The sequence below is a fragment of the Strix aluco genome, chromosome 8 (genome assembly GCF_031877795.1).
Source record: "Strix aluco isolate bStrAlu1 chromosome 8, bStrAlu1.hap1, whole genome shotgun sequence".
Lineage (NCBI taxonomy): Eukaryota > Metazoa > Chordata > Aves > Strigiformes > Strigidae > Strix > Strix aluco.
This window is the reverse complement of record NC_133938.1, coordinates 32,568,895-32,594,778: the sequence shown is the minus strand read 5'-3', so window position 1 is coordinate 32,594,778 and position 25,884 is coordinate 32,568,895. Positions and strand designations below refer to the sequence as shown.

Below are 25,884 nucleotides of genomic sequence, written 5' to 3'. Positions count from 1 at the left end.
TGGATCCATCAAGAGGCAGAACCCATCTTTGTACCAGCCTGAAAATAGTGAGATACCACCTGGTTAATACAACAGCGGAGCAACAAAAGACAGGTAGTGTCTGTAGGCAGAGGGTGCCAGCGATGCAATGCACAAATACCTTTTGGAAAAAACGAAGATGAAAGAAGACAACTGGCTTGGGATTTGTGAGACTAAACCAGAGCATTTCATCACTAGTTCAGATTTAAATACACCTTCTGTGGGAACACTTGTTGAGGTAACTTCTCTGTCTCTCTACCTCATGTACCCTTGATGCTATCCGTGATGATATGTATCCTGATGATCCATGAAAACTCACGTTAAAATCAGTAGGCTAATGACCTATATAGTGTAGTTAATATAACAGAATTTCAGCAAGGGTCTCTCTCAGCAAAGTTAGTTATCTTTCCGTGGGATAACATGAGCATTACTAAGCACAGCGTGTTGTGATTAGAGATTTTTTTTTTCTTAGAAAGACAACTAATGTTCTCTTTTAAGACTTCTGTTATGTAAACACTTTCAGCTCAGGATTAAGTTCCCAGCCTTCTCTTGGACAAGCTAACAAGGCTGAAGTCTTTTTGTTAGACCTATTTTTGGCCTTGGATACTTTGCGATCACTTTGAACTCTCTCCAAATTTTTAACACTGTAAAAATGCTAGATGTGAGAACTGGGTACATTTGAGAAGTAATCTTTCCATTAGCACATGCAGAAATAATATAAAAGTTTTTATACACACATGCCTTTGCAGCCACCATGTGTTCACATCTTTTTGTTCGCTTATTTATTTACAGTGATTTTTAAGTCCTCCTCAGAGATAGCTTTCTACATAGTCAGCTGTGCAGATCTGGTTTTACTAAACTTGCTTTCCTGACGAAGATCATTTACTTGGAACAAAAGAAACCAGACCTGAGTCCATATTTAAGTTTACAGGAACTCCTCCTCCATTGGTCTCTTTTGGTGCGTCTCCACTCAGAGTTTGAAGGTCACCTTTACCGAGGCTGAACCTGGAAAACTTCAGTCTCAAAACAAAGGCTCTGTCAAAGCTGGAAGCAACTCAAAATAAGTTATATAGTGTGGGAAAGCTAAGTAAACTACTTGCATTGTTTAGACAACTTTGAATATATGAGTCACAGGCGATGAGGAAAGGAACCATCCTTTAGAATGTAAATTCAGAAACCAGCATTCGGGACAGCTTAAATACGCTTTTGTTGCTCGCTTGTAGATGTTGGTTACTATAACTACCTGATGTAGCCATTATTTTTAACAGGTATGGCACATAGACTCAGAAATATTCTGCCTGGAAAGAATTGTAGGAAGGTAAGATGCTGTTCTCACAAGCACTGATTTTTGGTTTAATATTACAGACCATTTATTTAAGCAGCTTTGTGAGTTGAATCACACAGCTACATCTATCTCTCCAGTTCTTTGTGTGTGTGATGCTACTGTCAAGAGGTACTGACATATGTAGCCTTTTGTCTAAATTAGGTGGCTTGCAAACCACCTCAGAGTTCATTGTGTCAGCTCAAAACCTCCCTATCTTTTGCTGAACCATTTTCCTCTCATTCGGAAAACATACCAAGAGAACTGATTGATCATGTTCTGGAGGAAGTGGAGCTTTGTGCAGCGTTGCTGGAAGCCTGGCCTGGAGAGGGTCGGGGTGATGCTGGATTTGAATTGCCCATGTGTTGGAAGTTGTGAGGCATTTAGCTTTTTGCACTATTTTGCCATTCACAGATGATACAACATTAACTGAGGAGCTGTATCCCTATTTTAAAGCGCACCTTGTTTTGATAATGGTATAAGAGGAATCACGTAGAAAACTTGAATCTAAAATGCAGTAAGACTGAACGTGTGTTTTGAGTAAATCCACATCACATTGCTAGGAAGCTTGTCTGGCTGAGTTGACCTTGTGTAGAAACGTTTATCAGCTTCTAGTCGCCCCATCCTTGTCTCTACAGAAATCCCTGGTACTTGGTCTCCTCACCCAAGCTGTGTGTCCTTCTCCCTCCTTATTCCCATGGCTTCCCGAGGCGTTGTTCCTTGCTGCTTTACTGTTCTCAGTGCATGGCATTTTTAAGACTATAGCAATTCATCTCGAAAGCTGACAGGACATTTTAAAACATCTTTCTGGTCAAAAATGTCAAGTAGGCAACATTGGTATGGATCCTGATGACTCATGTGATTGAGAACCACTTGGGGAGATAAGGATGTTGCAATATTGTCTTTGTTCCCAGTGATAAATTTAAAGTGAAGCTTCTAAAACAATGTTTGAATCCCAGAGATTTTTCTCTGGAAAAAAATTTAAGACTAAATTGTTTGAAACTTTGTCAAGTAAATGCAATTTGGAACACTAATAGACAAAACTCCTTCTGAGTTTTGAAAAATTTAGTCTTGGACTTTGTCCTGAGTGAGGGAAGAAAAAGAAATCTTATACTGAAGCTCCCGAGAGTCTGCAAACATGAAAATGCTTTCACAATTACCTGTTGATTTGTTTTGCTTCGGTTTTGGTGCCTCACCCTTAGAATAAAGATTATCGAATGGCAGTCTGCAATTTGTAAGCAGACTTTTCTCCTAATGGTTTGACTTTGGTTTTTTCTCACTTTATATATTATAGCCTGCTTCAAAAACTGCAGACCCTGAACAGCAGAGCAGGCGAGGGCCATACGAGCGTGCAATTAGAGGAACCTAGTGACCGTGACATTCGTTTGCACAGTGGGTTTCGTATCTGTGAAGTTTTTCTTGTTAATAGTATTAAAAGTATCCAATACATAAATTGTCGTCTGGATGTTAGAAGATTATCGTGTTATTGCCAAGAGTGAGCACGCAGGATTGCTTCCAAACACGTGCAATAACTGCTTGTTTTTCAGCCAGCACAAGATTGCCGCCTTCGGTTTTATTAATATGTGAGACAGTTGCTGCTGTTTCGGGGGCTATTTACTATGAGTTTTGGGAACAAACTGACATTGAAGCTAGAGTCTAGCTCTGTTCTCCCACTGTCTGATGATGGTGGTGATCCTTCTTTTAGCAGCCATTAGCATATGCAGAGGAGCATATTTCTGCATGGTTTATCTTAATTTACACAAAACCAAGATCAATGTGTGTTGCATCTTCAGCTTCTAATTAATATCCATGTCCTCCTAGAGATGGTTTGTGAACCCTTACCACTGTAACCACAAGTGCTGCTATAAAACACCAGAAGAGCTCTTTGGAAGCCGACTTCTGTGATAACTGCTGCGTCAGAGATGCTCCCAAGGCTGACGGTGTCTCCTGGGCTGGAAAAGTTGGAAGTTCCTTAGCGAGCTCTTTGCCAGACACTTTTTCACTCCACTGTGGGAAGAATTGGTGCAGAATGAAGATGCTGAGCCACCGGTGACTATTTTGGGTCTGGTTTTTTGGTCAGCATGCCTTAACCCATCTGTTATTTCATTACCCTTGCTCGTCTTCTTCTTTACCAGTGTAGCAGAGCTGCCTGGCTTCTGATGGGCTAATACGAGTGCATCTCTCCTACCGGAGTGCACCAGGACAACTGGCCTCTACAGCCAAAGCTGTGATATTTTTTTAACCGCTCTTCTCTTTTCTCCTTTTGTGGCAGACTGCTGCCTTGCCCAAACGATGAGCAAAGCCAAACTCCATTCCAGGAGTGTTGCTGAGTCTCTGGCCAGTCCTGCAAGCAGCCTGCCAGCTCCGCTAGCCAAACCAAATGTCCGCATTAGCCCTAAGGGAGGAGGAGGAACCATTTTATGGCAGCTGTAAAAGGTCACACAGTAAACACCAGTGCTACTGCTCGTCTGTTGTCCCAACCGATCCAAGGAGTTTGGTGTGCACGTGAGCAAACGGTTCAAAGCTCTCTCCTGGCTCTTCAAGATTCAGGTTACAAACTAGAGAATTAGAAAAACTTAGTTGATTAATTTGAGTTTGTTCTAGCTAGTTTGAGACTGGTCGTTCAAATGAGATGGGTCTCAAGACCTATAACAGTTGAAAACTTCTGTCTTAAAATACAGATTCTGCTTTCCTTCACAGATCTGTGCAAGGTCCAGGGCTTTTTGGCTTTGTTTGTTTGTTTATAAGCATGGGGCATTCCAAGAGGTTATAAATATCTAAAAGTCTAACGTTGTTTCACAGTCAGGGAGGTACTAGAAATCTTCTAAGTTGGCTTCTCCTAAGAACAGAACCAAGCTGTTTCCATTCTTGTGATTAGTTCCTATATTATGAGTTTAGTAGCCCTTTCCTTCTGCTTCCACAGTTGTTTCTGCAATGTGTTTACATGTTCTCATTTCCTTCAGCCTTATCTCTCTGCAGGGATGTATTCAGGAGATGCCTTGAAACATCCAATAATGCAACTGATCTCAAATTCCTCTCTTCGAGAAAGTTTTCCTTATTTTGTATGCTACCAATCATATTCTGCAGAAGACCAGATAAGTTTTATTGTCCTGGAATGCTTCCTACTCTTCTTCTTCCCCTCCATAAATGACAGTTATGCCAGAATTTTGTCTCATCTAATTATATTTTCTGCGATCTTTCCATATTAGGAAAATTATTTGCAAGCTTTTACGTGTCAGTTTAAAACAAACAAACAAAAAAAGACAACTTTTTCCTGCTCTCCATTGCTGCTGTATCCACTTACATACCGTAATGTGAAGATATCCGTTCCTTCTTCAGTAACTTCATTTGGAGGGGCTGGGATGGTGATGAAAGTTGTGACAAATAGTCAGCTCTGGTTGAGGAACTGTTCGTGCTACAGCAGGTCACCATTTTAGAAAAACATCTGGAAACGTATAAAATCTTGTGTATGGCATTGATTCATTATCAAAACAGTGTTAAAGAAGAACTGGCAGCTGGAGAAGCTGATGAATACTGAGAAAAGTGAACTAGTAAGGCTACCTGAACTGCTGAAAATAGGGAGAATTTACATCTCCAGTAACACTTCTGGGTCATTAGCTACGTGAAAATTTAGGGGAAAAAAAAAGAAAAAAAAAAATAACTACTCCAAGGTACGTTTGTTGCTTGTTATCTTTTAAAAATTACTTTTGTTAACAAGTGCCATGGTTGTAAATTTTTTTAAAAATTGTAAATTTTGTGCCTGATGTTTATAACATTTGCATTATTACAAAGAAGTAAAACACTTGATGTTGCCCTTTTCCTATAGGGCTACTAAATAGGTAAAATTTAAATGTCTAGCAGTCCTGTCTCGGTCAAGGTTTGGTGAAGAACTGGTCTGTGCTAATGAATTAGCAGCTGCAGGACTATACTGCATCTCAAGAGGGCGTGTGTGTAGATTCGCACCCTAAATAGGCTACCTTAAATGAGGTTCAGGTTTTAAAATCATTGAGAAACTGAGGTAGTTGAGACAACTCTTACACCCCTTTCCCCCCTGAAAAAAACCCAGTTGGCTACACGAGTGACTAATTCCTTTAGTGGAAGGTAAGTGGGGATTTACACACCAGACACCGACTGTAGGTCAGGAGCTTAGATGAGCACAAAAACAGTAGCTAGTAAAAAAAAAAAAAAAAAAACAGTTCTTCATGTATTTTCCAGTACAGTCTTTCTGAATGTCTCTTTGCAGATGGCAGCGTGGGAGGAAAACTTGGAATTCCAAACCACAGCCCTGGTATCTATAAAGCCCTTTGCAAAAGGAACTGACTGCAGGAAGGAGAACAGGGCAGAAGACTGTTAAATTGCGCTTACATTTGAAACTTTTGCTTTATTTTCAGTTTGCTCAAATGTAGGAAGCAGTGCTCACTTTTTCCTGTACGGATGAAAGATTTTTCTATGGACACTCCATTTCAGCAACATGGTAATTTGAACGTGGCTTTAGAAAGTTGTTACAGTGACGACCACGTGGTCTTTTTCTCGGGAGAATATGAGGCTGTAAACTTACCCCTGTTAACTAAAGATTGTTATTGGATCTTAGTGTTGTGTTCTCTTATAATTCACCTCTGTCTTCACGAACCATAGCTCAAAAGCAGTCCTGACTAATGGTAGGGAAAAATATGTTTACCAGAGCTTTCAACAGGATTAAAAACTTCCAGTGTGAAAATAAACAGCAGGGTATAATTTGTTAGCTACTATGTAGGGAAAAAAATACTGTGCAACTGGCATACTGTATAGCAGGAATACAGTGAAAAATCAGTTTCATAAAACATATATATATATACAAAAAACATATGTCTTTTAAAGCATAAAGTTAAGCAGTAATAACACCTCTAAAGTAGGCAGGTTCTCTTCCCTGATGGCTCTTGAAAGGTGTGATTCGGTTTGTTTGGGTTTTTTTATAAGAACATCAGCATCAACCCTGTATTTAACACTCCTATAAGGTGACAGGTTTAAGAAGAAATTAGCCCCACCAAACGTTCTGGCCGTGCTTCGGCAAATCACACCCTGCAGATTTAAACCTGCAAGCGCTGGTTAGCTAAACGCCTGCACTCACTTGTGTGCGTTTCTGTGTTCAGGTTGATGCCTGCACTGTCAAACAGCCTCACATCTAGCAAAATTTGGCATCAGGTCCCGAGATTATCTTTTACATCTCCAATTTTTTAATGCTTTTTAGTATCCTGAAAACAACGCAGAAATGCTCCTTCAGCTGCCCGTCAGCTCCGGTTGTGCTGTTACAGTGCGAGTTACCCCCGGGGGAGAACGGCCCCCGAAATACACCCCACGAAAGCCCTTCTGCCACATGGCACCTCGTGCTAACTGGTAAAGCAAAGCTCCCAGCACAAATACAGATAAACCAAAGCTATTTCTTGCACCTCAGCCTTTTAGCACCCCTTTTTCTGCCCAGATGCGGGCACGCTGAAAACACGTGTGCTTCACCAACACTAAGGCAGCATCTCTTGCCTCTTTAAATGACCTCCTCCTCCTCCTCCTAGACCCAGCCTGCACAGGGCTGGCTTTGAAAAACCAGTGCCTCGTGCAAAGCTACTGGTGAGGATTTTTCATTCAGTGGCTGGTTATTTTAAGGATGCTTTAATGCAGCTTTCTGTTACCGCTGAGAACAAGGAAATACCAAACAGGTTTCAGAGCTCTTGCCAGTGTTGGGAGAAAAACACCAGGAGGCAAGGGAGCAGGCAACGAGGGAGATGTGGAACGAGGCGACAGAAAATGTCGGTGAGGCTGAGAGCTCGTGTGTGCCAGTGAAGCGTGCCCTTCTGCTGCACACAGCACGGCCACGCGCTCCCGACAGACAATGTGTGAGCCCAGAAAGGGCTGTTAGGCAGCCATCTTCAGGTCTTTCTCCCGTCAAAGCTCCGGGTGAGCTTCTGATTAGAAGCCTTCATCTCTTCATCTTTTTTTGCCGTTTTTAAACTCTTACTGTGTCTCTTTTTCAGAGACATCACTATCTTGCATGGTAAGCCACTCACCTTGATAGAGTTGTATCTGTGACATCAGCTTTCCTCCGGCTGGCATTCCTCACCCTATTTTTGATTTGGAGGCAGGAAAAGAGATCGATGAGGTAACTGCAATGTTATTTGGTCAGTTCTCAGTACGGGCACACTTTTAACACATGCTCTACAGAACAAGCACAAATGTTTCTAAGTAACTCCATAGAAAGAATCTTCCTATAAAGAAACTGCTTAAGAGCAAAGATTTCCTTTCAAGAGAAGGACTCATCCTCCTTGGAGATGGTGGTCTTGAGATCAGCGGGATACATTAATGCTGACTCCACAACTGACCGCTTAGTTCTTTTTTAAACTTTCTCCAGGTGAAGATCATAGCGTAGTTCTGTTGAATTTCTCTCCATTGGTGGAAATCTCCTACAGCTAGAGATGTTTTTCAGTTCTTACATGTCGGGCTGCCCAAATATCACTGTGTAGAGGACATGAATCTTCTGCATCTTTACTCTAACAGAGCAGTAAAAGGCAGCCTCTCAGCCGTCCTCTGTGACTAAATATCACCTCAAAGACAAAAGGGGACATGTTGTGTTTCCCATCTCTGTTATGCAGAGATACACAGTCTGTGCCTTTGTGGTTTATGTTCTGCTCACCAGGCTTCCGAAACCAGACCGTCAGTGGGCATGAATGGCATTTGTGCTTTGTTTAATGCAGCATGGTGCATGCAACCAGGCAGACAAGCATGGGGACCTGAAATGAAAGCTAAAAAGTATGTTTAATGGCTACTTCATAAGTTGTTGGTAGCATTGTTGATATTTATGTGAGAGGTTTTAAAACAAGCAAGATAAAAATTCAAGTAACCAGCTGACAAGTGTTACACTTCATATTAGGGTTTTGACACTACTGTCAATATTACTTTTCTGCTTTTCCACTTGCAACCAGAAAAACAGAACCTGTGATTGTTTCTGAACCACCTCACGAGAGCTTTTTGCTATCAAAAACCCAAGGGACAGCCCCAACATACCTTAGGTGGGTACAGCAGAGAACAGTCAGTGGTGTCACGGCCGCTGAATCTGGCGTCTACGCTCACTGGGGCTTCTCTGACCATCACAGAGAGCGAGATTACTGGAGCTCAGGTAGTTTGTCCTTCTAGAATTTCAGATAATTAAACTTGTTGTACAAGAGACGGGAGCGCTCTGACAAGCTGGCTGTTTGAAACAAAGCACAGATCAATTTACTGACACAGTAAACTCAGCGCAAGCTCTGTTTTTACTGTGAAAATGTACATGTCGTTTCAGGTTAATTTTCAGTTTTCTGTACCCAGGCTGTTTAAGCTCTTCATTTTCACGTCAGTCCTTGTTTAGACTGCGCTAATCATTTTTGGCATGGGAAGTGGAGGCAAGGATTATTGCTTTCCCACCTAACTGGTCCTGATGGATTAGATATTAAAAACCAGACAATATTGTTAAGTAGCATTTTCATGTTTGACAATCTTTAATATGGAAAACACTCACCAACTAAGCTGTAATTTGTAGATGGTAAATAGTCCACGGCACCTTCCCCTCCACAGCCTGTGATCTGAGCAGTCCTCAGCACCGGGTATCCTTGTGACTCCATCCTGGCAGCAGCTCCCGACGCAGGTGTGTGACCTACACAATTTCATACCTTATTACACCCAGCTGTACCCTTCAGTGGCCATTAACTTTTTTAACAATTCTTATAAGCACCATGAAATTAGCTATAACCTTTTTGTTAACGGACAGGGTACTGGTGTTCAGCTGCCCACAAGGAGCGCAGCCATCTCGGAGAGCTACAAAATCCATCCCTGCAATAGTAGCAGAACCAGCGAGACCTCATGTCACAGCCATTAATGTTAAGGTAACATTTGATGGTCTTTTTCCAGTAATAGTGAATAATAGTTTTACAGGTATAAATCAGAATAATTTTTGTAAATAGACCTGATAAATATCAACTTTACTCTAAAAAGGGAATTTCTTTAGCTAGCACTTAACATCGGAGTACCCCCAGTAAAACCATTTTTAGCCAGTATCATAGAATTTTGTACACACACTTGATACCCCCTGGTTCCACCTTCTAACAATTACCACAGTAGAAGCAGGGAGAAGCTGATGGTAACTCTGTAGTTGAAAGCAGACTGCGGCAAAGGGCCCCACTAGACCTGATCAGAACAGAACCTTAACAGAAATAGCAGGACCCAGTCATGGAAATGCCAGTGAAGCTGCTCTCCAAAGGGAGGCCAGCTCACCGGAGTTCATCGGAATTTTTCACAGGATCCTCAGTTCTGTTTGTGCACACGTACAGACTGTGGCAGTGCTGGGCAGCCCATTGCTGTAGGGTCCTCTCTTAAATTCTGGTCTGTGTGCTCACCTTGCATCCATCCTTCCTGCCTCCTGTTTAAACGCTGACTTCTTTTGAAGACCAGTAACAGCTAGAGGAAATTAGAAAGCTTTAATAGATACTAGATCATGCTTAAGACTTGTAGTCTTGATACTGAAATTATAAGTACAGTTCTCTTTAAAACCACTGGATATCTGCTTCACCTTTCCAGTTTTGTGTTAGTAACACACCTGAGATAACACAATGTTTGAGGGGAAAGCCAGGGAAAGCAAGTTTTGTCTGGATGCAATAACTGCAGTGTGCAGGGAAGGTGGCTAACACTACAGCACATCTTTCAATGGCCACCCCTTTTGATTCCCTAACAGGCTGTTCCTGAACCCAAACTGGAAAAGAAAAATAATCCCATTTTCAGTACTGGTGGCACAGAGTGACCATTCTTCAATCTAGACAAAAGTCTCCATCAGCAGGAAGGACTGTGGAGTTTACTGCATCAGACCATGCAGATGTTACACATTTCAGATTAATCCTGGATTTAAGCCTGGAAATGAATAGATACACTTGATAATATCAAAGATACTCTGTAATTCAGAGGTGGATATCTAAGCTTCATGTGGCATTTGGCTGTTAGCAGTTTTGATTAAAGAAACAGTGCTTCACCCTTACCTAGTTCTCTTCATTAGAAATACAAAAACACTGGACTTGCTTTAAACTTCAAACACCACCATCTCCCACCCTGCCGTAAGCACAGCTAATTATTGGTTCTGACTAAGCGTTCCAGGTGGATCAGTGGGGAGGGGGGAAGGTTAATCCCCTCCGACCCGGCCGTGTAACAGGGTTTGTCCCGAGCTGTGCCTGCAGACACCTTCCTCACTGCGTGTGCGAGAGGCAGCACCTGCTGCCGCTGCCCCAGGCCGGCACAGCCGGGTCCCAGCCCACGCGCTGGAAGAGAGGAGGGAGCCCAACCGCTTTGGGCCAAAACCCCCCTTCATACACACGCAGGTATTGTAAGCTGCGGCGCTTCTCCCAGCTCGTTCTCACGCGTGTTCCTGCACGGCAGAGCCCGACTGCAGAAACCCTGAGCGACCCGTGTCTGCGGGTACCGTACCCGTGTCACCCGCCACGGCCCGGGTGCTGTGGAGGAACCACCCCTGCCTGGAGACACTTTTGTCCCCGCTGTGTCGACACAGCTCTGCGAGCAGCAGGCAGCCAGCGGAGCTCTGACTGGCTGCACTCCACAGGCTGCAGCAATCCCCATGAATTCTCATGAGAGGATCGCTTTCACATCTGTGAGGAAGGAGGCGGCACGACTACCTGAGAGGAGGGTGCACAGAGCTGGGGATGAGTCTCCTGAACCAAGGAACAAGCACCAGGACAAGAGGAAAGGGCCTCAAGCTGCACCAGGGCAGGGTCAGACTGGCTCTTAGGAAGTATTTCTGTCCAGAAGGGGTTGTTGGGCGTTGGAATGGGCTGCCCAGGGCAGGGGGGGATTCCCCATCCCTGGAGGGGTTGAAGAGTCGGGTTGACCCAGCGCTGAGGGATCTGGTGGAGTTGGGAACGGTCAGTGTGAGGTTCATGGTTGGACTGAAGGAGCTTCAAGGGCTTTTCCAACCCAGATGATTCTGTGATTTTGTGGCCGTTGTGGAGCAGCAATGTAACTGGACAGTGCCTCAGAGGAAGGGCACAGCTCGTGCTCCCGAGATCACTCAAGTTCTGCAGAGACAAGCAGCATTGCATCAGTCTTGAGAAAGGTATTTGTGTGTTCCCGCATCATCCGGAGCAGCGGAAGAGCTCATCTGCTGCGCCATCAAGTGTAACACAGCAGGGCAGAGGCACAGACAGAAAACCAGGGCAGCAAGGCCTGTTTGCACAGTTTATCAGGTGACAAATAAAAATCCCCACTAAGCCCAAATTCTGTAATTTGAAGTTTCTTCAGCAGAGAATGGTTTTAGACAATTAAAAGGTTACCTCAGAAAACCCTATACCTCCTACAACCAAAACTAACAAGACTGCTTCAAACTCTAAATCAAAATACAAAAATTAAAGTATAGCACATAAGTCTTTAAAAACAAGCTGTTTATTAAGAATGAAATCATACAACCTGCAGTAAACTCCCTAAGGGCACAATATATTACAGAGCTGTACTAAGGAACTGCAATGGCAAACAGACTGGTAAGAGCAAGAGAGGGATTCGGGAGAGAAACGGGCTTTTGTCAAAGTGGAAAGACGTCACTGAACATCTGGAACTACCACCCGCCCCTCCCCAGCTGCCCGCAGCCACCTCTGTAGGCGCCTGCTCCTCGATACCCTCCTCCTCCTCGGTGGCAGCCTCCCCCCGGGCTACCCTGGGGTCCCCTTGCTCCCGAGCGCCTGCCGGAGTAGCCGTAGCCACCGTAGCCTCTACCCCTGTAGCCAGAGGCCCGCGGGAAACCTCCCCAGCCTCTGAAGCCGCCTCCGTTGTCGTAGCGAGTCATTTTGGGGGGGCGAGGACCATCGCTGAACCTGGCAGAGAGAAACATGATGTATTTGATGCAATCTTATGGATTCTTTTTTTTTTTTAAACATTAAGAGGAACAATCAGTTGCCAAGATATTCAGTTAAGCTGCCTCTATTTTCTGTTAACAGAATATGAAATTTGAATTACAGTTGCACTTTTGCACGTTTTCCACTTTTTTTTCCACTTTTCAGTAAAGAAAAGCTGGGAATGGCCTGACATGCCACATCAGCAGTCCCTGCTCTAGAGAAGAGGAGGCTGAGGGGAGACCTCATCACCTTCTACAGCTCCCTGAAAGGAGGGTGCAGAGAGGGGGGATGAGTCTCTTGAGCCAAGGAACAAGCACCAGGACAAGAGGGAATGGCCTCAAGCTGCACCAGGGCAGGGTCAGACTGGCTCTTAGGAAGTATTTCTGCCCAGAAGGGGTTGTTGGGCGTTGGAATGGGCTGCCCAGGGCAGGGGGGGAGTCCCCATCCCTGGAGGGGTTGAAGAGTCGGGTTGACCCAGCGCTGAGGGATCTGGTGGAGTTGGGAACGGTCAGGGTGAGGTTCATGATTGGACTGGAGGAGCTTCAAGGGCTCTTCCAACCCAGATGATTTTGTGACTCTGTAAATCTCAGCCAGGTCTACACCTGGGAAAGAAAGTTTTCCCCTTGCTCCCACTTCTCCAGCTCGCACAAACGCAGACCAAGCCCTGTTCCTGTTTATGTGAGCCCCCTGATCTTTATTTTGCCCCTCACAAAACACAGTGAAGCGTACATCGAAGCTGTTCTTTGTTTTGATCTTTAAATTATCCACAGCTCACAGGTGTTCTCATTTTTCTTTGCTTCAGAAGCAAGACATGAAAGCAAGGGGCAAGAGAGGGGTGCAAGCACAGCCAAATATTTGTTTTGATTCCAGAGACAGAGGTGAACAGGTTTGCCCCAAATAAATTTGGATTATCTTTTCTTAAAAGTCATTTGGAAGAGGCAATGACAGCTTTTACTCCTGAGAGCCACTTGTCCTTCCTGTGGAAACAGGCAGTGCCCTGTCTACAGCAGACTTTGAACACGACCATTTTACGTACGCTTGGACTACTGATTTTGTAGCCAAAGCCTGAAGCTCCTGCGTACACGGGACAAGCCTCTCCTGGTGATTTTAGCTCTGGGCTCCTGCAGCCACCATGCGGGGTGGGAGCAGCGGAGCTGACAGGGAGGTGAGCAGAGAGGAGGTGAGCCGAGTGCTCCTCGCCCCAGAGCCCCGAGGCGCGGGGCCGCGGAGCTGAGCTAACCTGGCACTGGTGGCCACGAGGCTGATGCCCGCGGCTGACGGCCTGGAGAGCTGACGGATGACGTTCAGCATTCGCTCGTTGGCTGGGTCCAGCTGCCGAATGAGCTCAGGATCTTTAGACACTTCCACAACAAGAGCCTCCACCGCCGCACGCAGAGCGGTGATGCAGGCAGCCGCGTTGTGGGGCATCTTCAGCTTGATCCTACAGCACAAAGAAGTATATTAGATGTATCATGACTCGAGAGAGAACCTGTTACGAAAGATGATCTCTAGAGTGGTTTTTCATTGAGCGCTGCACATACCGAGCCAGAACTCTATATTCTCATCTCTGAAGTTTTAATTTGTCAGTGAAGGGATGTGAAATTCAGGAGGAAAATTTGCAAGATCCCTAAAGTCTGACATGGTTAAAACGTAACTATCCTTCTCTTTAAATCTGCTCTTGAGATTTAACATACTCAGATAACACCGATACGCAACCCCTAGCATCAAAACAGAAAGATACAAACCCAAAGTAAACTAGAAACATGAGGCTCCTCAAGATTTTGAAAACTCCAGGCCACCCTCAAAAATATTAGTGAATTAAGCTTAAGCAATTCTTCACCTCCATTTTACTGACCAGAGAGGGGAGGGGGGGAAAGAAAAAGAAAAGACATCCAGGTGGTATTTGGTCATGGCCACAAAACGTATGCTGCCAGAGGCAACCAACAGGTCCTTAGCATCTCTCTCCTCAAGCTGTTTCTGAGACTTAAAAACAAGGTTTCCTCAGCCTCTGTCTGACGAGGAAGTCCAAAATACATAGTACCTCTTGTTCACATTTCAGTCAAAGGGGAAAAAAACAGCAGTTGTTTGGGAAACTGCCTGGTATCACGTTTTCAGTTTAAGCAGATAATCTGCACAAAACAGCGCTGCCAATATAAACCCCTCCCTTCCTCACAGGAGACAAAGGTAAGGCCCTCACCTTTAACCTGAGGCACAGGGCTTGCTCTAGGGTCCCTATTCTATAGAGATTTACATCTGTGCTAGCAGCTGCTCGCCCTCAGCCTGGGCTCTTTCACAGACCTCAAGATTATGAGGACCGAGGAGATCCGTACCAGTCATCTACCAGAAGGAGCTCCCCATCCGACAGGACTTTCTTGGAGGCAAAGAGAAGCAGCTGCAGCGGGCTCACCAAGGTCATCACTTTGGCAGAGATGGCTCGTGTTCGAATCTGCAGGTGGAAGAGGAATACGACTCTTGAAAGGGACAGCAGATCCCTGCACCTTCCTCTAGCCACTGAAACCAGAGGATTTTGTAAAAAAAACTCAACACAAAAAAATCTAGGTAAAATTACAAGAGCACACATGCACACAAAATCGAACGCTAGGCAGATGTTTACAGGAATTCAGCACTGGCTGGTGTAAAAAAGCCTCCCCAAACCACCTGTCATTTAAAAGTATTCATTTTTCCATGACTACATGTCTGCAATGATGCAGCTGACATTTTGCAGGAGCCTTCTTCATGTTCTGTCAACCTAAAAATGACCAAGGCATAGCTGACTTATCTTCCCACCTTCGCCATCGCTGGGGCTGTGACGAAAAGCTCACGTTGCTCCTTTAGTTGGGTCCTACACGTGCAGATTTGGAAGGTGCTACACGTCCGTGCAACCAGCCTGCTTTGTCATTTTATAGAAACAAGACCTTAAGCTTGTACTTTAAGTGAGCACTTGGACAATAATAAGCCATCTGACCTAAGCCAGAGAGAACAGCGCTGACTCTACAGGCTACTGCCCTTCATTTTAGAGAGGAACTGAAGGGTGGTGCTTCAGATTTCAGCCTCCCACCCTGACAGCTGCCCCTCTCCCTCCTTCCTTTCACACAGGAGCACGGTGGAGCATGATGGGCAGAATTCATGGTACTTGCTTGTCCTCAGGGAGATTTGTTCCTGTCACACATTAACTCAAGAGAGAAGCAGTCAAAAGCTGGAAATTGTGGCAGAAAAATGGCCACGGCAAGGAGCGTTGAACTTGTGGGTCAGAGACTGCTAAGTGCAGCAGGAAACAGGTGAGCAGACCTCAGAGAGAAACTGTCTTCTAGCAGATAAGTAATGGGTAGGGAGAGCACTGCATGTAAATCTTTCCTTCACCCCAGTCTTACCTCAGCCACTCTTATTTCCCATGTGTATTTTGATTTAATAAAGCATAGCTTTTTGAGTTCAAAAGTCTTTTGGTGTTTTCAGGGGAGCTCACTTTACAGAGATGGTCAAGGCACATCGAAGGTCTGACCCACTTGGGATCCTGACATAAAGGGTGAAGAAGAGGCGAAGCCTCGCCACAGCTCTGAACCGTGTGGAAATCCCGAGTAGCAAGCGGAGCCCCCAGCCAGTGCCCAAAAGGAGTCAAAATTCCATTTATTACCAATCACATCATAGAATCACAGACTGGTTGAGTTGGAAGGGACCTTAAAGATCATCTAGTTCCAACCCCCTGCCATGGGGACACCTTCCACTAGCCCAGGTTGCCCAAAGCCCCATCCAACCTGGCCTTGAACCCTTCCAGGGAGGGGGCAGCCACAGCTTCTCTGGGCAACCTGTGCCAGGGCCTCACCACCCTCACAGGGAAGAATTTCTTGCTTATATCTAATCTAAATCTACCCTCTGTCAGCAAAGTGGCTTATCTGCCATTACTAAAAGAAGTTGCAAAAAGGACTGAGGATATAAAAATCAGCATAAATAAACTGTAATTCTGAACTAACCGGTGTAGACAAGGGGACAAAGGAGAAACCCCTCCGCGTGGCTGTGCTGGAGTAACTGCGCTCAGGCAGTGCAAGCAGGCTGGCAGCCCGAGGAGCGTCTCACGGCTACGTCCTACACAAAGGCACTGCCTTCCTTTGCTCCTGGAAAGGAGGGTGAGCAGGAGCAGGTGCCTTTGTGATGGCCATCACCGGAGCACATGAGAGCACACAGGGGTTTAAGTGCACGTGTACAGTATGTGCTGAGCACAGAGAATTAATGGGATGGAGGAGAAGGTCAGGGGGACCCTGCGGAAAGCATCTCAGGGTTTTTAGGAGATGCTTGGGAAATGGGAGCTGTCCTCAGGAAATAACAAACTACCTACATGCCAGAAAGGGAGGACCCCACTGCCATATTACCTGTTCCTGTTTTCTCTCTGGACTCGTAAGTAGCAGAAGTGATGAAAGCAAAAATTCTCTAGTGCCTGATCAGTATGGAAGAACTCTCAAAGCAATCTCTTAAAGAAGGTAATAATTTAGATCTTTATGAGCTGGCTGTTTTCACAAAACTCACAGGAACTTTTTATGCAGCTCTACTACTGAATGTGGTGACTGGAAGTTACTGGAAGGCTGAATGACACCATGACCACATAAGATTCACTGTTAAAAAAAAAACCCAAACAACAAAAAAACCGAAACAACGCCCCCCAAAACCAAAACAAACAAGCTACATATTACACAATGTTGTTTTTTCTTAACTTAATGTTGTTTTTTCTTTGGCTTCTTTACCAAAAAGAGCCTCCTAGACAACTTGGCAGCACATGATCAAGAACAAATTCAAAGTCTTTACCTTTTCTCCAAAAACAAAAAAAGGTGATGGATACTTGATGTCCTGGCTGCTGAAAGGGCAGTTGACAGATGACTTGTGGATGAGTGCATTGTGCCCCTCAGTGGTAAGAATTTTCCTCTTCTCCTTGTGGTAGCAGACATTGGGGTAGACCCCAAAAGCAAGCAGGGAGATTACGACATCCAGATTATTATCTGGTCCAGTGTTGTTAAACGGTTGAGTCATCAAACATTCTGTTGACAGAGAACAGAAGACTGGCTCGCATCCACAGGTCCTGTAGGACTGCACAGCAGAGTTGTTCAGGATCCTGGGTCAATGCATTTTCTGATTCAATCAACTGGTAGATGTGCATCTGTTCTCAAATGACCTCTGCACTCAAAAGCATTTCAGTTCTACATTCAATTTTCAGTTTATTCATGGAGAGCAAAAAGCTGAAAAATACGACTACAAAGAGATATTTTTCTCTCCTAAGCTCTTCAAAAACAAGGAGAGAGGGGTTTGCCCAGAATGTGCTGTACCACAATGTGTTTACTGTCATTTGTTTTGGAGACAGATCTTTTGGGGGCAGTCAGAATGGATGTTTTCATTAGTTTATTTGTTACAAACCTCCCCAGAGTCTCTGGTGGCTTGTTTTCAGGTCATCTTGCCCAGAAATAAAGTTAAGGATAAATGCAGCAATGAACCTAGCAGCATGAGGAGAAAAAAAATTAAAGTAATTTAAAAAATTAAAAAAAAAAAAAATTTAAAAAAAAAAAAAAAAAAAAGGAGAGGGAGATGAACATCTGCTGAACCCAGCCAGCCATGCCATTTAACTGAATAAGCTCCTTACAAACACTAGGGAAATTCAGAACCTGGTCAAATTTTAAATTTTTTTTTTTTTCCCTTAGAAAATTGAGTAATATGCCACACTACTGCACATCCCTCCTGCAGCACAAGCCCAAAAAAAAAAAAAAATAATCACAGGGCACACAGCACATTGTTTAGATCACACAGACTCCCATAATGAAAAGGAGGGGGAAAGCACAGCACAGCACATTCTGAAGATGCAACAAGTGAAGGAGAAAGAAAAATCAGAGAGGTAATTCTCTGAGGAAAATTGCTTCATAGATTTTTAATCCTGCAGCCCTAACTTCAGCCTCCAAAATCTCCCTATGTTACACCACAGCCATCACAACTTCTCTGGTTTAGACAATTACGAGAAAATGAGTTGGCACTAAAATTTCATCTGAACACAGCTGTAAAAGCAGAACAACTTTACGACAAACCCACTACAGGCCTCTGTGCTTTTGTGTTCATCATAGGTTATTTTATTTCTCATCTCAGAATGAAAAATGCAATCACTAAATTATTATGTCCAAGCAGAATCACCTTCAGGGAAGCCAGAAGTAATAAGTATATCTTTCAGCTGGACTTTTGCTTCCCAAGTCATTCTAAGAGTAGCCATGCTGAGTCTTTTGTGTTCACAAAATCTTTTTTCTGCTTCTTCACCACCCATTCTAAAAAACAAACAGAATGGAATTAGAAGTCTGTTCAAGAAAAGGAAAAGCGTGACAGTTTAGCTGACATAGCATCCACTGACCTCATCTGGTCACAAAGCTGCTCACCCTGTGTTACCCATAACTTACCATCAAATTTTGTGCCACAACAACATACCTTGCATCATCCCAGGCTTGGAAGACGGAGAGCAAAGCAACATGATCTGAAAACCTGTTCCCAGCAAAATTCCTATGGACATAACCCAGGCGTTTGCCTTCACTGATGAAAGGTTCAGGGAAACAGGTGGCTGCAGAGATGGTACAAAGAGCATCTCCCACACTGAAAGAAACCACAGAAGGTATCAGGATCAGGTTTATTCACAGTACTGGTGCCAGCAGCTGCTACAGGCCATTGATACCAGTAAAAACCTCTCCAGCAGAGACCTTAGTGGTTTGGCCTTTATCTGCCAAAGTTTTTCACATAAACACTTCCCTGGAAGTGGATGGCAAATTAGCTCCAATTCCAGCACTCTCACAACAGCGAGTGTTCACAAGCCCTTTGTCTATCTTCCCTCCCCTTCCCCCAATCCACACACCATCTTCTGGTGAAAACGACCCATCACAATTACAAATAACAGATCTTTATTTCTGCTAAAGCAAAACGTGTGGATTCATTTTTCTTCTTATCTAGGTGTCAAAGTTCACATCTCCCCACCCCTAGCTCACTGCTAGACTCAAGTATTTAGAGTCCCACTCTTAAATCCTAAGTAATCAGCCTCTACCGGTCCCTTGCAGTTAACTCTGAATTTCATGACTACTTTATTCCCTATACTCTAAGTTATTTATCCTCTGCTCTCATGAATATTCAGTTTCCTATCCCCAGTTGTAGCATCTTATCACTCATCCAGATGTACCATTTTTTCTCTACTTGTAGAGTGCATGTCTAGAGGCTCAGGAACTCAGAGAAACAAGAAAGAGACCACTGAGACTACTAAACTTACTAGAAAATACAGCCCATTATCATCATCTTGCCAAGACGAGGTTCAATGGGAAGTTTGGCTAGGATTCTCCCAAGAGGTGTCAACTCATCATTGGAATCCAGGGCATCAAGCTCTGAAACGAGATCTCTTGTTATCAAAGACAGTCAGCTAATCCCAGAAACCCTTAGGTAAGAAAATCAGAATTTTAATAATTGTGTTTAAATAGAACCCCACCCATATTTAAGTTTAACGTTGTTTACAATATTGCCAACCTGATTTTCAAAACTGGGCTGAGGTCAAATAAACAAATTTTGCTTTAGCTTTACAGATGTTTTACTACCTCCTCTACAATTAAAATAATTCCTATTTAATTCACATACATATTTTTCCATTTCTTTTTAGTTTGCTTCTGTACAAACCACTATTACACTATCAAACTTTTTTTCAAGTCCCTATATTTGATCTTATTAATCTAACCTAATTTCTACCTCAGGAAAATCAAAGCAGCCCTATCACAGCCAACTGTAGAGTCTTCACTGCAACTGCCAAATCACAGAACCCTCTCCTCGTCAAAGAGAGCGCACCACAAACTCTCTCTTGCACGAGGCTTTGCCTGCCTTTCTCTCCTTCCATTACCTGAAAATTGTCTCCTGAGCTTATCCTCAAAGCTATCAAATCACTGTCAGTAAAAGTCAAACAAGTGTTTGCAGCCATTTGCTGTACAGACTGAAGGGTCTCTCATGAGTCTCCTTATCTTCCCAGCCATTTGGCCATAACCATTAAACTCTACTTCATAAAACTCTTTTTAAGTCTGCATGACAAAGAAAAACAATACACATTTGGAAAAACTGGTTTAAGATATAAATGAAAAATGTTAACTTATAGTTTCCATACTCTACTTACAGACTACTTTGGGAAACTTCAGTGTAACTAAAAGCTTTACATTTGAAAAAAAAAAAAGCTTTGTAGCCTCAGCAATTAAATGGGCAAGTGAACAAATAAAGGACTCCTTAGCTGCTATCAAATCAATTTTTCCTAGTATCTATTGAACTCAAAAGCCTAAAGAATATTTTGAAGAACAGCTTGTCTCACCATCCTAAAAACATACTAATAGTATACACGTACGGAAAAAAAATCACAGGTCATCCAGGAAATGGAGGCACATGCAGAAACATCTATTTGATGTTAAAGCTGAAAACATTTGTCTTTTCCCCTGGGGGTTTGCATTTCTTACCTGCAGCGTAAGAAAAACACTAACAATTTTTAGATCAGAAAGTCATTAAACTTGAATACGTACCCCTAGCTATGTTTTTCATTCTGGTCTCCCTTCTGTATACAAGCAACGTAGGCTCATCACACAATTTTTTCATAAATTCAACAAATAGGTATTTCAGTTCTTAGACATTTTAAGAAGTGCTCATTTAGTCACATTTGCAAAGCATGCTGACCTTTGAGATCACTGCTTTAAATCTAAAGCATAAATTTAGGGTTCCTCCCTGCTTCGTTTTACTCATATTCTAGTTCGTTCCTTAAAGAAACTGGGGAGACAGCTTAACCCCCACCTCAGTTTCTCCTCTTCTAGAAGGATGCTGATGCTTGCACATTCATAAACTAGAGATTTAATTACTTGACAAAATACTGAGATCTTGGGTCAGCAAACTGTACAAAGCGGTAATTATTCAATAAACTACTAACCTCTCTTTTTCAGTACTTTTATAGTAGTTTTGAAAATGCCTTAGGCACTGGACTGAGTCTATGTCATACAGAGCAGTGCCACAGCTGGAAAACAGGAAGCTGGAAGCTAGCATAAATTACTGGTAAAATAACAAAACAAGGCTTAAGTTTGAAGGCTCAAGTTTCTTAAAGGAATGACACTCCACTTGGGAATTCGAGTATTTCTTCAGCTGCAAAAGACGCTGCCACCCACACGATGCATCCAGGAAACACCTTGCTGTTTCAGACAGCATGCTACTACACAAACAATCGAACCAGAGACGGTCAAGCAGTCTGTAAGTGATCATTATACACGGGAAATCACTTGGAGCCAGCTTCATTAACATACAATCTTGGGGACAAACAGCGATACCTCTTAGCGTGCGTTCTGCTTCAATCACTGCATCCAAAGGTGGTGGTTCTATTGCTTTGGCCAAAAATTGACCAATTCCTCCCAGCCGCAGCAATTTGATGCTCAAAGCAATTTCATGAAGCGGTGTTCGAAACATTTCAGGGGTCATATGAGTTTGAAGTCTGGAATGAGAAGAAAACAAAAAAGCTCACATTTTTCTGAGCGTAGGCTTTGATCAACATCATGGGTCATTCCATCAGCATAAACTACTGCCCTCCAAAGCAAATACTGCCTCCCAGCCAAACCACCAACTCTCATTGTGCTCCTCTAACTTAGGCTCTTCTACCAGTATTTATCTTCTGTGCTTCTCAATTCTCATCTCAGGGTAGATTTACAGTGGAAACGCAGAGGTAGAGCCCTCACGTCACCACTACCCAGAGTGATTTCTAGCATGAGCTGACCACGTAGTCTGCTACGAGCCCAATTTGCAGTACAGCTGCGTCCAGCCCCACACTTGTCCCCTCACAGTCATCTCCAACGTTCCTAAGGAAGGTCTTCCACTCCCGAGGCAACCTGCTTTCAGCCTGCCTTACGTACAAGCACTTCTCTACTTGCCCTTCTATCAAATCCAAACCACCCAACTCCTCCTGCACATTTCTGCTTTGACCATGAGAAGAGTAAGTATTTTTGCTGAATGCTTTCCAAAGGTGCTTTTCTGGTAGGAAAAAAACCCGATGGAAACAGAGCTCTTAAGTCTTCAGCACGGTATTGTTAATGATCCTTCAGCTTGCTGACTGAAATATGAACTTCTAGGAATGACTGCACTCAGCAACAGAAAAGGTTTCAAAAACACCTTGAACAGATATCCAGATTCAGCTGGTACCAGATTTAGACGGTATCTCTCAAAAGATTCTCAGCACAAGTCCACAAGCACTCTTTCTTTCCTAGGCACTAAGGAGCTAGTACATTTTTTTCTTATATTCTTTGAAGGAAGGTAACCTTAAAGTCATGAAGCCCATGATTACTTCAGTAGCATAAAATCAGTTTACTGTGAAAAATTCTTAAAATCACTCCACTGTACTAGATCTAAATAAATTTGGGCAATTCAAGGAAAGTTTTTGATCAACTGATGCCTTCAGAAGTTACAAAAAGCAGAACATTAAACACAGCTATGCTCTCAGGGCTATCTGAGAAAAGGGCACTGAAACTTTCATGAGAGAGATCAAACACTGAGTGTAACAGCTGTGTAGACTTCTGCAACCAGCAAAAAGATTTCCATGGCTCTAGTAACTGAGAAACAGTTTGGCAGATAGAAGAGGTCAAAAGTTTCAGCAGCAGGGAAGGTGCTAGAGCAGCATGAAGGGGCTTCCTGGCCACGGAATGGGGATGGAGGGAAAAGTAACATCTGTCTTCCCTGCTTTTTACCACTTTCATGACAAAACTGCCTGTTACGTGAAGATGCCAGGTGCTCACAATGTTTGAAGGCAGACTTAGAGCCTTTATCCTTATTACAAAGCTTTGCCTCAATTCCCAAGCAGTATTATTTTTCTCCCAAGAGGTTCTGTAGGTTGCAGTGTAGTTCTTAATAATAAAATCACAAACTATTTATCCACCTCCTACTATGGGTAAAAGCATATAAACATATGTAAATTATTTTTAAGCAGAAGAACTGAAATATTCCAGTGTGAACTGACTTAGTGCATCTCCTCTCTGGGCTTTCTGAAAAATTATTTTCCCAGTTTGATGAGAAGTAGCACACAACAGTTCTGTGAGAAGTCACTGAGGTTATTTTGCTTCTAAAGAGCACAGCCTCACCTTTCAAATCGAGCTCTGCTGCACAAATGGAAACAAAATCCAGCACGCACACGTCCGGCTCTTCCTTTCCGCTGCTCCAAATTAGTTTTGGATGCCCAGACTGTGGCATAGTTTGTCATGTTGTTATGAGCAGTGAACAGCTTCACTTTTTGTCTGTTACAGAGAAAAATACCTCTTAAGACCAGGTGTTCTTCATCTTAAGTCCTGCCAATTCAGTTCTTACTTTATTCCTTGCAGCCACACTGCTTTCAAGAAGCAAACCACCCCTGTTTGGCTAGCTAAGCTTTGGCTAGTCAGGCATCTATCTGGAAGCTGAAGTATCACAGTGCCCCAAGCTCTACACAGAATGAAGTTTTCACAACTGTCTCAAAAGCTTAAAATTCTCATGCAATTAATGAGATCCCTGGCTGTCATTTGCTCAGAGAACACGCATAGTGAGACAGGATCTGTAACAGACGACAAAAATCTTCCTCTTTTCCATCAGCTATACACTAAGTGTTTGTAATACTGATTTGGCAGACAACACGTTTCAAACACGCGTGGAGAGCTCAGATGAACAGTGCCAGCGTGAATGTCGCTGACCAAAACCAGCCCACAGAAATGCCAGTGTGGTTTGTAACCGTGTTGAACGGCTAAAGACAATGCAAATTTGTCTTGAGTGAGTTAAGAGTCCTCAAATTCAGCTATGGGAACACAAGGCAGTTCTGTGTGTTCCGAAAACCTTTTCTGCATTCCAAAGAATAGGATTTACAAAACAAAAAGCTACTTCATGAACTCACTTGCAGGAGTCTATAACATAGACCACATCATTGATGGTAATGCTAGTCTCAGCAATGCTGGTGGATAAAATAACCTATAAAAAACAGGAAATGCATATTGAAATATATTTGGTCTGAAAAAGACCGCGAGATAAACTACATAACTTCTACAAAAGAGAGTCAGCAATACGTTCCACAAAAGCACAGCAGAACAAAGCGTGTTACACTCCACACAGAGAAAGCTCTCATACTTTCGTTACTCCAGGAGGCACAGGATCAAACACTCGACGTTGTTCCTCCAGAGGAATTTGCGAATGCAGAGGTAAAATTCTATACTGGCGGCCTCCTACAACATGAATACAAGAAGGTCGGTAACTACTACTATGTGAATTTCATTTCTTCTTTGCACAACATAATCATTTCTACCCATTCATTCTCATGACAAATGAATCCAGCTCCCTAAGCCACGCATCCAACTCTCGTCTTTACAGAGTCAATAGTTTCCTTTGGAAAAGGTGAAATATAATAGAACACAGTTGCTTGTACCAAAGCGTGGATTCATTTCTAGATGCTTCTGCATTGTATATATCAAGTTCCAGCCAGGCAAGAAAACAAGTACAGCTCCTGGGACATTCAGGGTCTTGATATAAATCAGCAAGGCCTCAATGAGTTCAAAAGAAGTTTCCTTCTCGTTCAGCTGAGCCATGGAGTGCTTTGTTTCTGGGCCATATTCATCACTGCAAATAAGGTTGCAATTGGCCTACAAAAAAAAAAAAACAACACACACACAGAAGAAATCATATAAATGAATTTACTCAGACTGTGGAGTCTGGCTGGCAAATGGGAAAATGAGATACGTGGGTAGCTGACAGGGAAGACCATCTCAGGCACAGCTCACAGAATGACTCACAATAGCAGTTCAAGTCCTGCTTCCCCAGCTGTTTAACATAATTATTAAATTATAATTCCATTGCATTGAGTTATAACCCAATACAAATTTGCAGCAGGAAGCTATCAAACTCATTTAACTTCCATTCATCTGAATGGAAGTTAATGTCATAAGGAGAAGAAAATGCTTCTCTCGAGAAAAACTGGTCATTTTTTAAAATTTAAAATAACTGACCTAAACAGTAGTTTCAGAGCTACAAATAAAAACCTGTATCATGAAAGTGATAGTTTCTTGACAATGTATGTAAGCACTAACAATATTAACTGCAACAGAAGGGAGAGAATCTAAATTTTCACCCTGAAAAGGTACCAACCAAGTTCATATTTCTGTATCTGTTTCTTCTTCCAAGGTCACCAATTCTTTCACTTTTAAAAGCATTTCAGTTTTATCTTTAAAGAGAAGTAGGCTGATAAAACATGAGAACTTTAGTTTCAGCAAAAAAAGAAATTCCGTTTATAAGGTCAGTGAGAAAATTCAATTCTATTTCTGAAGTTATCAGCAATCTCAGATATTAAAAACACAAAAGCTGCTCAAAAATGTTTAAGTTCAACAATGCCAAATGAATTACACTTGAGCTAGAGTCCTAACTGGCACTTGTTTAATTTTTCATATTAAAAAAGTCAAACATACATCATCATCTTCACCACTTTCTTCATCCTTCTCTTTTTTCTTCTTTTCCTTTGGCGGAGGAATGAACTGAGTCATTTGAATGCAATCTTCCAGAAAATAATCTGCAAGGACAGACAAGCACTGGTTATCAGGACTGACCACTAGAAGCCTGTGGAAGGGAACACAATTCTTTTTATCATCTCTTGAGATTATCCTG

At 43.0% G+C, this 25,884-nt stretch overlaps 1 protein-coding gene across 3 annotated transcripts in view; it reads right to left on the bottom strand.

Moving 5' to 3' along the window:
- Positions 1-11,761: 11,761 nt before the first annotated feature.
- Positions 11,762-25,884, bottom strand: part of DHX9 (DExH-box helicase 9) — a 28,454-nt gene continuing 14,331 nt past the window's right edge. For all 3 annotated transcript variants that reach the window (XM_074833090.1, XM_074833091.1, XM_074833092.1), the window contains 13 exons: positions 25,689-25,789; positions 24,656-24,869; positions 24,361-24,455; positions 24,131-24,204; positions 23,352-23,504; positions 21,558-21,718; positions 19,493-19,604; positions 18,670-18,831; positions 18,385-18,512; positions 17,020-17,249; positions 14,556-14,671; positions 13,466-13,666; positions 11,762-12,204 (listed from right to left, as the gene is read on the bottom strand). In XM_074833090.1, the coding sequence (XP_074689191.1) occupies positions 11,949-12,204; positions 13,466-13,666; positions 14,556-14,671; positions 17,020-17,249; positions 18,385-18,512; positions 18,670-18,831; positions 19,493-19,604; positions 21,558-21,718; positions 23,352-23,504; positions 24,131-24,204; positions 24,361-24,455; positions 24,656-24,869; positions 25,689-25,789 (2,003 nt within the window). In that variant the 3' untranslated portion in view covers positions 11,762-11,948. The remainder of the gene's footprint in view (positions 12,205-13,465; positions 13,667-14,555; positions 14,672-17,019; positions 17,250-18,384; positions 18,513-18,669; positions 18,832-19,492; positions 19,605-21,557; positions 21,719-23,351; positions 23,505-24,130; positions 24,205-24,360; positions 24,456-24,655; positions 24,870-25,688; positions 25,790-25,884) is intronic.